The following is a 14,111-nucleotide window of genomic DNA, read 5'->3' on the forward strand; positions in this document are numbered from 1 at the left end:
AGAGAAAATCAGATTTCATTTATTCAATTCAAGCATATCCAATAAACTCCTAACAGCAGCCTCATATAGGCGTCATTGACTTCTAACAGCCTAACCACTTGCTAACAATATATCCTAACGATCAAAGTCTAGGTAGATGATTCACAATGAATCACTTGCGCTACCACCTCCTTGTCAATTGTAGAAAATAGCCAACCAGGCAGCTTGATCTGACCTCATCTAGTTTAAGTAGTCCAGATCCACCATCGGAGATAAGAGATCGAAGGCTTTGATCGTTGCTAAGAGATCAAAGGCGGTGATTTATTGAGGAACGATAAGAGATCGAAGGCTTTGATCGTTGCTAAGATCTAAACCTTCTAGAAAATGTAATTGTTCGATTCCAATTTGATAGGTATAAAACTGAAAGCTTTCGCCACTGCCACAAAATCAGACTGAGGCAAATGACAACATGGAAGAGGAATGAGGTGGAAGAGAGGAAGAGGAACTATGATCAGGATGAGACGTCGTGGACACAAGTCAAAAGCTCTGATACCATGTAACAAATAGCTAGGGAAACAAAGAAACCTAGGGCACAAAGATAACAAGAGAGAGAAGAAAAGAATGCTCTCGTGAATTTTATTGAAAGAAAGATTAACGAACCGAAAGATACAATAGAAGAGGCACTGCTGAGATTATATACTCAGCGAGCCTAAGTTCAAAATGACACACCGCCAAACTTAATTACAGCAAACAAACAACAACATACATATAACATTACAGCAACATAATCGAGAAATAAAAGTAAAACGTTCTTCCACATGAACATCCTATATGACACTATAACCCCTTCCCCCGAAAAACAAAAATTTAAAAAAAAAAAAAAAAACCTATTAAATCTAATATAAACATAACTCATTCACCTCAGTATATGGAAACCCATTATAACAGCCAACAACAACAATCACAAGCCTTAATTCCAATAGGCGGGGTTAACTATATGAATTCTAGCTCTCCAACCATCTCTATCCATGTCCCTATCTCTTCTTTAAGGCCATTATGACAGCCATATTAGAAAATAGTAATGACATACACGACAGAAAAAAATATATAAGAAAATTAAACTTCAATGGTAAATTCCATCAGCCACTTACCCTAACTTGGTTAGGATAAGGTGCAGTTCATGACTGTTAATTTCATCAACAAATTGTTTTAAGTAAAATCTCACCAAATAACTTTACCAGCCATGGTATTTGACTGCTCCTCTTAAAAGAATTCCAAATTCACATTAGCATATCACCTTCATCCCTTTTGCTTTAAAAGTTTTTTCACTGGCAAAACACTAAGACAGTTGTCATTCCACCTGCTACTAAGTTTCCTACTGAACATCCTTCTATCATGGTACGACAATACCTCATATTTTCAATACTGAATTATCTTAATTCTCTCATCCTAGAATGAGAGAATTTCACTCTAACTTCTACAATTTCTTGCAGGGAATGCTTCAACAAGGAATTAAGAGAATTTTGAGATCAGCCACTCTTACAGTCTTACTATCATAGAAAGCACCTGCTCAGCCAAAGATGCATGGGCACCTTGCAACTGCATGCTTAACTGAATATTGGGCATCTGCAGAATAGCACAATTCTAGATGCATACTAGACATAAGAAATGTCCGATTGAGTACCCATAACCCCAAGAGGATTATTTCCCCAAGCTCACTAGTCAATTCAGAAATTATATACAAAAAATTGCATTATCCTCCCAATGTTATTAAATTTTAAGGAAGCATACATGACTCTGCATTCTATAAGCAAACCAACATAATAACTAAAGATTCTTTTTACAAAAGGGAAATAGTAAAGTATGAAACCAAGAAATATCAAAAATCAGAGTCAAAACAATTGGCAGGTTAGCCATCAGTGCAATATACAATGACCCAAAAACAGAAAATAGACAAACATTTATAACACAACAGAATGAACCATTAAAGCAGATTTAAAAGAGGAAAACCTTATATTTATTCCAAGGGTGAAAAATGATGAGCCATAAGCACGAACACGTAGTACTTCCTGCCCTTCACATGCTCTGGTGCCAACTTTCTTATCCTTCTGACGACAGAAATTCATCAAAAAAAAATAACTATGAAGCCCAAAACTGTGAAGATATTTAATTCAGGTTGGTAACCTGAAAACTGTGAAGCTCAAAAGGAAAGACATCTTATAAAATTAAACTATGTAAATCAAATGGAAGTAAAGCCCAACAAGGTTGTAATAGACTTCTCCAACTGATCATTTTTTCAGCAGTTTAAAGTTTTGTTGGTCAAAATTAAAATGAGATAAGACCATGCAAAATTACATCAGATCTTATCATCAATCTTAAAATTCAAACAGCAGGACCATAGAAACAAAGTGAAGAGGTAGGTACGAGTCATTATTCCACATCTGGAGATGATTTACCAGCTTTTTTTAATTACTTTGGAAGTTTGTAACACAACATAATCAGGAAAAAAATAGACTTCCAATCAATCAGGCATGCAGGTGTACTTTCTAGAGACCAATTGCAGTTAAAAGTATCTGGTAAATGAACGCAGCAATTAGAATATGAGAGCAAATCCAAGATTACTTCCAGTTACTTATTCCTGCTCGCGGAACTCATTCACTTATGTGACTAGTTTTTTAGCAGAAGTTGAAACGAATAAAGTGAACAAAAAAAAAAAAACAGAAGCAATATAATGATACATGCCAAAACTACAACCAAAGAAAGAGCATTTGAATCAACGGTAGAATAAAAATTAGTGTCATGCTAAACTTCCAAACAAAGAAAGAGGAAGCATCCAAACTTATTACAAGATAATTACTCCAATTTTGGGCGGCATGCTCTAAATCAAATTAAGTCTTGACTTTTATAACACACCCCATGATCTACATAATCTGGAGCAATTTCAAGTTCATCTATAGAAGCAAAGACAATTAACTCAGCACCAATAGTCCCGTGGCTTCCAATATTTGGAATTTACTTAGAGAAATTCCATATTTATTCTTCCTAAACAAGTTTGCAAAGCAAGTAAAAAATGAAGTCAAAACCAAGATGATTTTAGAATTCAAGTTTAGTAATGTCATTCTGAATCGGAATTTAAATGCAGTGAAGCTTTGAGATGACAACCAACACCAGGAAGTTTACTAATGTAGTTCTGAATCAGAGGCTAACAGCAAGTTTGCTCAATGGTTTTCGAAACTAGTTTTTGGAATTATCCTTAATAGTGATGAGATCCAACTATTTTAGAATTTTATAGTTCTAATTATTGTAGAAATTTTTATCTAATTAGTAAGACTTAAGAGGATTAAGAATGTCTGATTTTTTCCTGCAGTTTTTTAGAGTTAACAAAGTAAATAAATATCTCACAAGTGTAGGATTATTCAAATTTGGATTATTAATTATTGTTGACAGAATATTGGGGCATTGATCTCATTCTCTATCTTCTTTCCAGTTTTTTTTTTCTCCCTTCCCCTTTCTAGCACATCATCTTTGCCTTATTCTCCCTCCTACAGTTTCTTAAATTCTTCTCCTCTCTCATTTTTTCTTCCCTTCTTTTACCTTCTCTTCTCTTCCTCTCTTTGGTTCTTCATCATTACCAGTTCTAGGGAACAAGAAGAAATTGTTTTTGTGGGTTCCTATTGAATTGTTAACCATCATCTAATCTAAAAGCTTAAGTTGTTAAATAGATAGTAAACTTTATCTTTTATATTGTTATTTTGTCACGACCCCAAGGGTAATTAGGCATAGGATATTACATGTATTAGTTAGTGGTTGTACCTTATTGCTTGCTGGTTTGTACCTTTGCCTATAAATAGGCTGTAACCTAGAGAATTAGGATATTGTGGAATGATAAACTGAATTTCTTTCTCAAGTTATCTCTCTAATTTCCCTCCCAATCCTCTGCTCTCCCTCTGTTCTTGCTATCTCCCTCCATTTCTGTCTAATTCTTCCCCATACTCTTCTCAATTTCCAATCCAAGCCCTAGGAAATGTAATTGACAAGCTAGGGCAGAGGCTAGGGCACAAACGAAGAGGAAGAAAAGCTCTGAATATTACTCAAAAATGTAAGAATGATCCAAGACTACATAAAATAAGGCTATGCTGATTATATATAATCAGCAAGAGCCTAAACCAACCACCGACATAACAAAGGAGCTAAGTGCAAGTCTAAAGCTGTCTACTACACCATACAGCAACAAATATAACATATTAAAGAACAACACATCAAATACAATATTAGCAGCTAGAAACAACAGCTTCATGTAATATTTTCTTTCACATTCCCCCGCAATTGAGACTCCCTTCTGACCAGCAGCTTTTCTATAAACGCTTGAGAAGCTGAGGCTGCTTGAATAGGTGATTCCTTTAGATTGATTCTGTCACACAAATACTGAAACCTACTCCTTGGCAATCCCTTAGTGAAGATGTCAGCTAACTAATGTAAAGTAGGCACATACCGAATTTCAACCTCACCATTTTCAACCAGGCACATACCGAATTTCAACCTCACCATTTTCAACCTTTTCTCGCACAAAGTGTACATCAATCTCAATATATTTAGTGCGAGAATGAAACACCAGATTTTCAGCAATACTTTTAGCAGCAATATTATCACTCCACACTATTGGTGTTTGACCACACTGATACCCCAACTCTGAAAAAAGAGACTTTAGCCATAATATTTTAGTCACCCCTTGAGCAGTAGTCCTATATTTAGCCTCTCCAACTGAGACCAGGCAACCACTATTTGCTTCCTTGAGCTCCAAACTATCAAATTGTGCCCAATAAACAAACAAACACTAGTAGACCGCCTGCTAACCTTACAGACACAGCATAATTCATAGGAGTATCACATGATTTACAGTCTTGCATACCTGCATTCTTCAACAAATCCAAAGCATATTTAGACTGTGTAAGATAAATCCCAGTGTGATTTCTGTGAACTTCAAAACCTAAGAAGTAACGAACAGATCCTAGAGTTTTTAGAGCAAAATTTGTGTCCAAATCATGAATAAAAGCTCCAAGGGCTATAGAATCAAAATCAGTGACCAATATATCATCAACAAACACCAATACAAATAGCACAAACTGAGAAGTGCATTTAATGAACAGCAAGGCATCAGACACAGCCCTTACAAATCCCCATGACTGCAAAGCAACTCTCAACTTAGTGTACCAGGCTTGAAACGCCTGTTTAAGTACCGAACATCAATAAACCCCTCGGGCTGAGACATATAAACTTCCTCAGTCAAATCTCCATTCAAAAAGGCATTATTAACATCTATTTGTATGTCCCAACCAAAAGTAACCGCTAAGGTGTATAAAACTCGGATAGTTGGAGCCTTAACAACCGGATTGAAAGTCTTAGCATAATCAAATCCCGATGTTTGAAGAAAACCCTTGGCTACCAACCTGGCCTTGTGCTTAAGCACTGTTCCATCAGGATTATACTTAATCCTATGCAGCCAATGAGGTTCATATCCTCAGAAAATGAAACTAAATCTCAAGTGTGATTATGTTGCAAAGCTGTGAACTCCTTCTCCATAGCCTTAACTCATTGTGAGTCTAAAAAGGCCTCATGATCAGAACTAGGCACTAGAGAACTCGTTAGAGCATGTTAGCATGAGATAACAAAGTAAGCCTCATTTCTGCTATGTGTGTACGTTTCCTCTCGACAACACCATTTTGTTGGTGGGTATAAGGACAAGTAAAACGTTGTTGTATTCCACAGCTATGACGATAGGGTAAAAACACCTTAAACTCTCCCCCATTGTCTGTTTGTAAAGCCTTTAGTTTGGTTTGGAAATGAACTTTAGCAAGTTTATGAAAGGTTATAAATGTGGACAGGGCATCTGATTTAAGTTTCAAGGGGTATAGCCATGTATATCTTGTATAGACATCCACAAAGATAATATAATACTGATATCCTTCAATAGACAAAGTAGGAGAAGGACCCCATCAATTCAAGAGGTTTCTTTGTTGTAATTGGACAATTAGCAAAAAGGAATTGACTAAGTTTTCCAATCTTACACGAATCACAAAAACAAAACACTTGAGTGAGAACAAGGAAGATGAATTTTATTAAGAATCAAATGCAGTACATCAGAAGATGGATGCCCTAGTTTGGCATGCCATTGATGATGCATCCTTTCATTTTGTGCTACATGAACACTAGGTGACAGTCCATAACAAAATGGAAGTTGTCCCTTACATTTATTTGTAGGAAAAACATTACATTTTAACAAAGATGTTGTTGCGTTTGCCTCGAGATAGATGATAGGAGATCAATGCAAGTTTTGAAGATTTATCGGCTGGATTTATTTTAAGTAGTTAGAGTTTTATTTCTCAAAGTGTAATTATTGTATCTTTGGGGGGTCTAACTGTAATATCCCATATTTGATTAGTTATATGGGAGTTCCGCCTCTTCTATAAGTAAGAGGGCAAAGCAACAATCTAGAGAGATCCAACATCCTTTCAAGCTCTCGTTTGCTATTGTGAGTACATGTTCTAGATAAAGTGAGGCTTGTGTATGAGTTCTTGAGGTTTCTTAGAATGAACGAGGGATTGTACTTGAGCAATAGGATTGTATGAGAGCTTGGGTTTTGTATCGATCAATTTCTACTGAATAAAGGCTACTCGATGGAGAGTGTTGGACTACTGGATGTAAAGCCGATTCAATTGACTTGAACCAGGATATTAGGTTGCGTCTCATATGGTTTGATGTTTCTTTCTTATTCTGTTTATGCTTCTTTTTTGTTCTTTATTATCTGGTGCGTTGTGGTTTGTTGGCCAATGAGTTGAGAGTGTGTTGAGTGGTGTTAGATTGGTTTCTTGGGTGTGTTTAAAGGCTGTCAGTCATTGTTGTTAAAATCCCGATTTTACGCGTACGATTTTACGATTCGAAGACCCCCAAACGATTCAAATCCCATGTAAAATCCAATTTGGGATAAAATCTTATAAAATCTCGATTTTACATGTACGATTTTACGTTTCAGAGATCCCCAAACGATTTTACGATTCAAAGACCTCTTGATGCGGTCACCAATCAAGACCTAGCCCAAAGCTGACTCTCGACCACGCCGGAACAATATTTTAATACTTCTTAAGTTTTTAGAATTCTACTTGATTTAGAATTCTACTTCATGTTGGATTAAGATTTATTTCTATTAGGATTCTAGTTGGATTTTGTTTTCCAAATATTAGATGGATTTGGATTAGCCAAATACTATAAATATGCCTAGGATCTAGAGTTTGTAATCAAGTTTTTCTTAATCAAATTTCAGCAACCTATTTAGGTTTTCTTAGCAAAACAGTCTTGTTTTTGCGTCTTCTTGAAAGCCAAGCTTCGGCCATTGAAGTTTGCTCTTTCAAGGGTTTATTTTGGTCTGTTTTCTTCACACTCGCGCTACACGCTGCGTCAGGTGGTATCAGAGCGGTTAATCAACCAATCAGATGGCCAATCTTGAAGGTAACGGTAGCAACCAGCCTCGTGACGGTGATCAGGGGTTGTCCGCAGTTTGGAGAGCAATTGAAGAACAGCGGGAAGTAACTCGTACTATCCAGCAGCGATTGGAGCAACATAGCAACCAATTGGGCACCTTACTACGAGTTGATGATGACAGGAACCTGAATAATGGGGTGAATCAAGCCGGAGCGGGAAGACCACCTATTAATCATGTCCTTGTTAATCCTAGAAGACCAGTGATTGAAGATAGCGATGAAGAGGATGATTTTGGTCGAGCAATAGCTAACCCTGGTGGTAGAGGGGTTAGGAGGAATGCGCATCAGCACAACCACAGGAGCAACGATGAGTATAAACTAAAAGTTGATATTCCCACCTTTAGTGGAGATCTTGATATTGAGGGGTTCCTGGATTGGATCACTGAGGTTGACCGTTTTTTCGAATACATGGAGATCCCAGATGAACGACAAGTAAAGTTAGTGGCTTACAGGTTGAAGGGCGGTGCATCTGTTTGGTGGGAGCGATTAAGAGAAACGAGATTGAGGGAAGGCCGACAGCCAGTTCAGACATGGAGACGAATGAAGCAACTGTTAAGAGGTAGGTTTTTGCCCCCTGACTATGAACAATATATGTTTGAAGCTTATCAAAGATGTGCACAGGGAATGAAGAGTGTGAATGAATATACCTCTGAGTTTTTACGATTAGCGGAGAGAAACCAATTGTCAGAAAGTGACAATCAACAAGCAGCTCGTTACTTGAATAGATTGAAGCCTGCTATTCGTGATAAAATTGGAGTTCAGATGGTTCTAAGTGTGCAAGAAGCAAGGAACTTAGCTTTAAAAGCTGAGTTAATGTTGAGTGAGAGATCTCGTAATGACACCTATCGTCGGTATAATGGGAATGAAAATAAACAACCAGCTTTTGATAAAGGCAAGTCGGTTCAAGGAGCGCAACCCTCCAATCCACCCCATACAGTCAACCCTAATAAGGCTACAACGGGGGGAAACATTCGAGGTACTACTTCTAATCTTCCAAAATCCCCTAATCTTTATGCAAAGCCTATTCTTTTAAAATGTTTCAAGTGCAATGAGATTGGGCATCGATCTAGTGATTGTCCAAGGAGGAAAACAGTTAACATTGTTGAAAAGGAAGAGGAAGATGTTGCTGAAGAGGAAGTATATTGCGGGCCTGATGGGGAGGATGATGAAGAAGATTATGGACATGGGCAATATACCTGTGTAGTGAGGAAGTTAATGCTATCTCAAAAGAATGAAGATACTACTCAACAGCATAAGCTTTTTCGCACGAGGTGTACGGTGAAAGGAAAAATCTTTGTTGATTATTGATAGTGGAAGTCAGGAGAACATCATAGGAAGAGACGTGGTGGCAAAGATGCAGTTAACTCCTGAAAAACATCCAAGCCCTTACATGATTGGATGGATCAAAGAAGTTGGTGGCATACATGTGAATGAACGTTGCAGGGTGCCTTTCTCTATCGGTAAGTACTCCGACGAAGTCTATTGTGATATTGTTGATATGGATGCTTGCCACATTTTATTTGGGAGGCCTTGGCAATTTGATGTGGATGCTAAGCACTCGGGTAGGAAGAACACATATCAGCTTGAGAAAGAAGGTGTGCGTTATACTTTGTTACCCATAGTGGAAAAGAATCAAACCAAAGCTTCTAAAGTGGAGGGGCGAAATTTTCTTACCATTACACATAAACACACAGAGTTTGTGAGGGAGTGTAAGGATACTCGAGAGGTTCACTTATTGGTTATCAAGGGAGAGAGTGTGAGTGAGCTACTGAAGGTAAATCAAATTCCAGTGGAGGTGCAGGGATTGTTGGAGGAATTTCATGATGTGGTTCCTGAGGAGTTGCCTAATGAGCTACCTCCTATGAGAGATATTCAACACCACATTGACTTGGTTCCTGGTGCTAGCTTGCCTAACCTACCACACTACAGGATGAGTCCTAGGGAGAATGAGATTTTGCGTGAGCAGGTAGAGGAATTATTGAGAAAAGGGCACATTCAGACTAGCATGAGTCCATGTGCAGTGCCAGCATTATTGACACCAAAGAAAGATGGGAGTTGGAGGATGTGTGTTGACAGTAGAGCCATCAACAAAATTACTATTGGGTACAAATTTCCAATTCCTAGGCTCGACGACATGCTTGATCAACTTGATGGGGCTGTGATTTTTTCCAAAATTAACCTTAGAAGTGGTTATCATCAAATTAGAATTCGACCTGGAGATGAGTGGAAGACAGCTTTCAAGACAAGAGATGGGTTGTTTGAGTGGTTAGTCATGCCCTTTGGATTAACCAATGCACCAAGCACTTTCATGAGACTAATGAACCAAGTATTACGCCCTTTCATTGGTAAATTCGTTGTGGTGTATTTTGATGATATTTTGATATACAGTAAGTCTATTAATGAGCATGAGGGGCATATTCGAGAGGTGTTGAGTGTGTTGAGGGAAAACAAACTTTATGCTAATTTGAAGAAGTGTACTTTTATGAGTGAGAGCTTGTTGTTCTTGGGCTTTGTTATAAGTAAAGAGGGCGTAAAGGTAGATGAGGAAAAAGTGCGAGCTATTAGAGAGTGGCTAACCCCTAAAAATGTCAGTGATGTGCGAAGTTTCCATGGGTTAGCAACTTTCTATAGGCGGTTTATCAAACACTTTAGTAGTATTGTGGCTCCAATTACTGAGTGTTTAAAGAAAGGAAAGTTCCATTGGGGTGAAGAACAAGAGCAAAGTTTCACCTTGATAAAAGATGAATTATGTACCGCTCCTGTCTTAGCTTTGCCAAACTTTGACAAATTGTTTGAGGTTGAGTGTGATGCGAGTGGAGTGGGTATAGGTGCTGTGTTGTCCCAAGAGAAGAGACCAATTGCATTTTTCAGTGAGAAGTTGTGTGAAGCCAGAAGAAAGTGGTCTACTTATGATAAGGAGTTTTATGCAGTAGTGAGGGCTCTTAAGATATGGGAACATTACTTGATTGCCAAAGAATTTGTTCTTTACACGGATCACCAAGCTCTTAAGTACTTGAGTAGCCAAAGGCAATTGAGGAGTGATATGCATGCTAGATGGTCTGCTTTTATTGATAAATTTCCATATAAAATTGTACATAAGTCGGGACAACATAATCGAGTGGCAGACGCTTTGAGTAGGCGTGTGGATTTGATCAAGACCCTTAGTGTTGAGATTGTTGGGTTTGAGTGCTTGAAAGAATTATATGCGACAGACGAGGATTTCAAACATGTGTGGGAACAATGCATGTCTCAGCAACCATCAGGAGATTTTTATGTGCATGATGGGTTTCTCATGAAGGGAAATCAGTTGTGCATCCCTTGCACATCTCTTCGTGAGAAAATTATTCGGGATTTGCATGGTGGTGGCTTAGCAGGGCATCTTGGCAGAGACAAGACTATTGAAGCTGTTATGGGAAGATATTATTGGCCAAGAGCAAGGAGAGATGTTTCTATTATTGTGGCGAGGTGTTATATATGTCAAACAGCTAAGGGGCACTCTTCTAACGCCGGTCTTTACATGCCATTGCCTGTTCCCAATGCTATTTGGGAAGATTTGTCTATGGACTTCGTGTTGGGTCTACCGCGAACCCAACGAGGTATGGATTCTGTTTTTGTAGTGGTTGACAAGTTTTCCAAGATGGCGCACTTTCTCCCATGCAAGAAGACGGCAGATGCAGTAGCTACAGCCAAACTGTTTTTCAAGAAGATTGTTAGACTACATGGAGTCCCTAAAACTATTACTTCGGATCGTGATACAAGGTTTTTGAGTCACTTCTGGATTACCTTGTGGAGAATGTTCGATTCATCTTTGAATTTCAGTAGCACAGCACATCCCCAGACTGATGGACAAACAGAGATGGTGAATCGTACCTTAGGAAATCTGATTCGCAGTGTTTGCAAAGACAAGCCAAGACAATGGGACCTAGTCATAGCTCAAGCAGAATTTGCCTACAACAACGCCGTACATAGCTCAACAGGAAGATCACCATTCTCTATCGTATACATGAAAGTTCCTAATCATGCATTGGATTTGGTAAAATTGCCAAAGGTACCAGGTTTCAGTGTTGCAGCCAGTGACTTAGCCGAACACGTTCAAGCAGTTCAGGAAGATGTCAGGCAAAAGTTGCACGAGGCGAATAAGAAGTACAAGGCAGCAGCTGACAAGCATAGGAAGCACAAGGTATTTGCGGTTGGAGATGAAGTCATGATATTCTTGAAAAAGGAACGGATTCCTACAGGACAACAGAACAAGCTCAAGCCAAAGAAGTATGGTCCTTACAAGATTACAAAGAAGATCAATGATAATGCTTATGTTGTGGATTTGCCAAATCATATGGGTATTTCCAAAACATTCAATGTTGCTGATCTTTCTTTGTATTTGCCGGACGTTGAGTTGTCATACCCAGATCATAATTCGAGGACGAATTCTTCTCAAGTGGAGGTGAATGATGCGGTCACCAATCAAGACCCGGCCCAAAGCTGACTCTCGACCACGCCGGAACAATATTTTAATACTTCTTAAGTTTTTAGAATTCTACTTCATGTTGGATTAAGATTTATTTCTATTAGGATTCTAGTTGGATTTTGTTTTCCAAATATTAGATGGATTTGGATTAGCCAAATACTATAAATATGCCTAGGATCTAGAGTTTGTAATCAAGTTTTTCTTAATCAAATTTCAGCAACCTATTTAGGTTTTCTTAGCAAAACAGTCTTGTTTTTGCGTCTTCTTGAAAGCCAAGCTTCGGCCATTGAAGTTTGCTCTTTCAAGGGTTTATTTTGGTGTGTTTTCTTCACACTCGCGCTACACGCTGCGTCACCTCTATTAATTTAAGTTGTAATTTAGAGGATGCTTCCAACGTCTCAATGTCACATAGCATCTGACATTGAAACTTATGCAATGAATTGTTATATTTTGCCTCTAAATTGGAACTTGATTTAACATTGATTACATAAATTCCAATGTCACATAGCATCTAACATTAATTGCATAAGTTCCAATTTACTTGATTTAAATTATAATTTTTACTTGATTTAACATTGATTGCATAAGTAAATCAAGACAAACAAGTAATTAATTAATGGACCACCCAACCCCAAATTGGGATATTAATTGATTTAATCAATGTTAAATCAAGAATAAATTGCAATCTAAATCTAATGGAAGACATTGGAAGCATCCTCTAAAGAATTTTAAGCTATATTTTACCTCTAAATTACCTATATTTTGCCTCTAAATTGCCCATACCAACCTGCTAGTTTTTGAGCTAGATTTGGGAAGTATTATTTTTTGAATTACAATAAGGAATAATCAAGTTATTAAATAATATTAATTCATTTTCTACAAAATTATATTATTATAAACATATATTTACAAAAATTAAAGGGTATTTTTAATTATCTCTAAAATCTTACAATTTTACGATTCGATTTTACGATCCGATTTTATAAACCCTTTGTCGATCCCACTTAAAATCCCGATTTTAACAACCTTGTTGTCAGTGCTCCCAATTTATAACAGATGTACTGCTACCAACAGAATTAGACTCGATAGACTGGGCTGGAGCACTGGAAACAACAAGATCAAGTGTTGAACTCAGTTGATAAAGCCCATCCTTAAGACATCCTTTGAGTAGCACTTCCCCGATACTCTTGTCCTTAATCAAACAAGAGCTAGAGTTAAATTCAGCAACAAAGTCATGGTTTCTTGTAAGTTGTGAGACACTAATTAGATTATTTTTCATGGTAGGAACATGCAAAACATTTAACAAAGAAATAGTGGAAATAGGTTTGGTTTGAGTACACAAATGTCCAAGACCAACATTAGAAATAGTGAGTTACTTACCATTACCAACGAAGACTTTATCAACTACCATTGTAAGGAGCATGAAGAAAGAGATTGCTAAGGTTTAAGGTTATGTGATTTGTAGCTCCGGAGTCAACAAACCAAGCCAGATCTATTAAAGAAGGTTGTGACAAAGATGTATTATCAATAAGCTGAGAAAAATTATTATAATGAGTTCCTTGGAAAGAACCTAGATCGCTCATGTAGGCCTCGCTAGAATCACTAAGGGAGGCTAGAAACACTGCTGAATCTGATTGGGAAACCATTGGAGGCCTTCCAAAATTCGACTAGACATAGGAGCAGAATTTCACTAAAAGTTTTTATAAGTGCCCTGGCTTGCCACAAAGCTGACAGTAAAACTTCTTTCCTAATTGTCTGCCTCTACCTCTTCCCCCTTGATTTATAAAACCACCTCTATTTGGAGCAAAACCTGCTCTATTATGCACCGAATTTCCAAAACTCCTTGGTGTGTATGCAGTCATATTTGCATGCATAGAAGATGGCATAACTGACTCAACATTGACAGATGAAGTATGTTGCAAATTCTTAGAATTTAATCTTTACTCATGCATCAGTAATAAGTACTGGACCTTCTTAAGATCTATATCGTCCATTTGGTAGGTGATAAGATTGACTACCATCTCATATTCATAATCCAATCCATTGAGAATTGCAAGAAACAAATCCTTATCACTTAGAGGCTCTCCTATGGCAGCAAGTGAGTTGCCTATATTCTTGATCTTAAGAATGTA

The 14,111-nt window shown here is 37.6% G+C and overlaps 1 protein-coding gene across 3 annotated transcripts in view; it reads right to left on the reverse strand.

The window, feature by feature from the left end:
- LOC127802334 (mediator of RNA polymerase II transcription subunit 14) overlaps positions 1-14,111 on the reverse strand; it is a 68,655-nt gene that overhangs the window by 39,989 nt on the left and 14,555 nt on the right. For all 3 annotated transcript variants that reach the window (XM_052338081.1, XM_052338080.1, XM_052338079.1), the window contains exon 3: positions 1,990-2,087. In XM_052338081.1, the coding sequence (XP_052194041.1) occupies positions 1,990-2,087 (98 nt within the window). The remainder of the gene's footprint in view (positions 1-1,989; positions 2,088-14,111) is intronic.

Source organism: Diospyros lotus, chromosome 5 (genome assembly GCF_014633365.1).
Source record: "Diospyros lotus cultivar Yz01 chromosome 5, ASM1463336v1, whole genome shotgun sequence".
Taxonomy (NCBI): Eukaryota; Viridiplantae; Streptophyta; class Magnoliopsida; order Ericales; family Ebenaceae; genus Diospyros; species Diospyros lotus.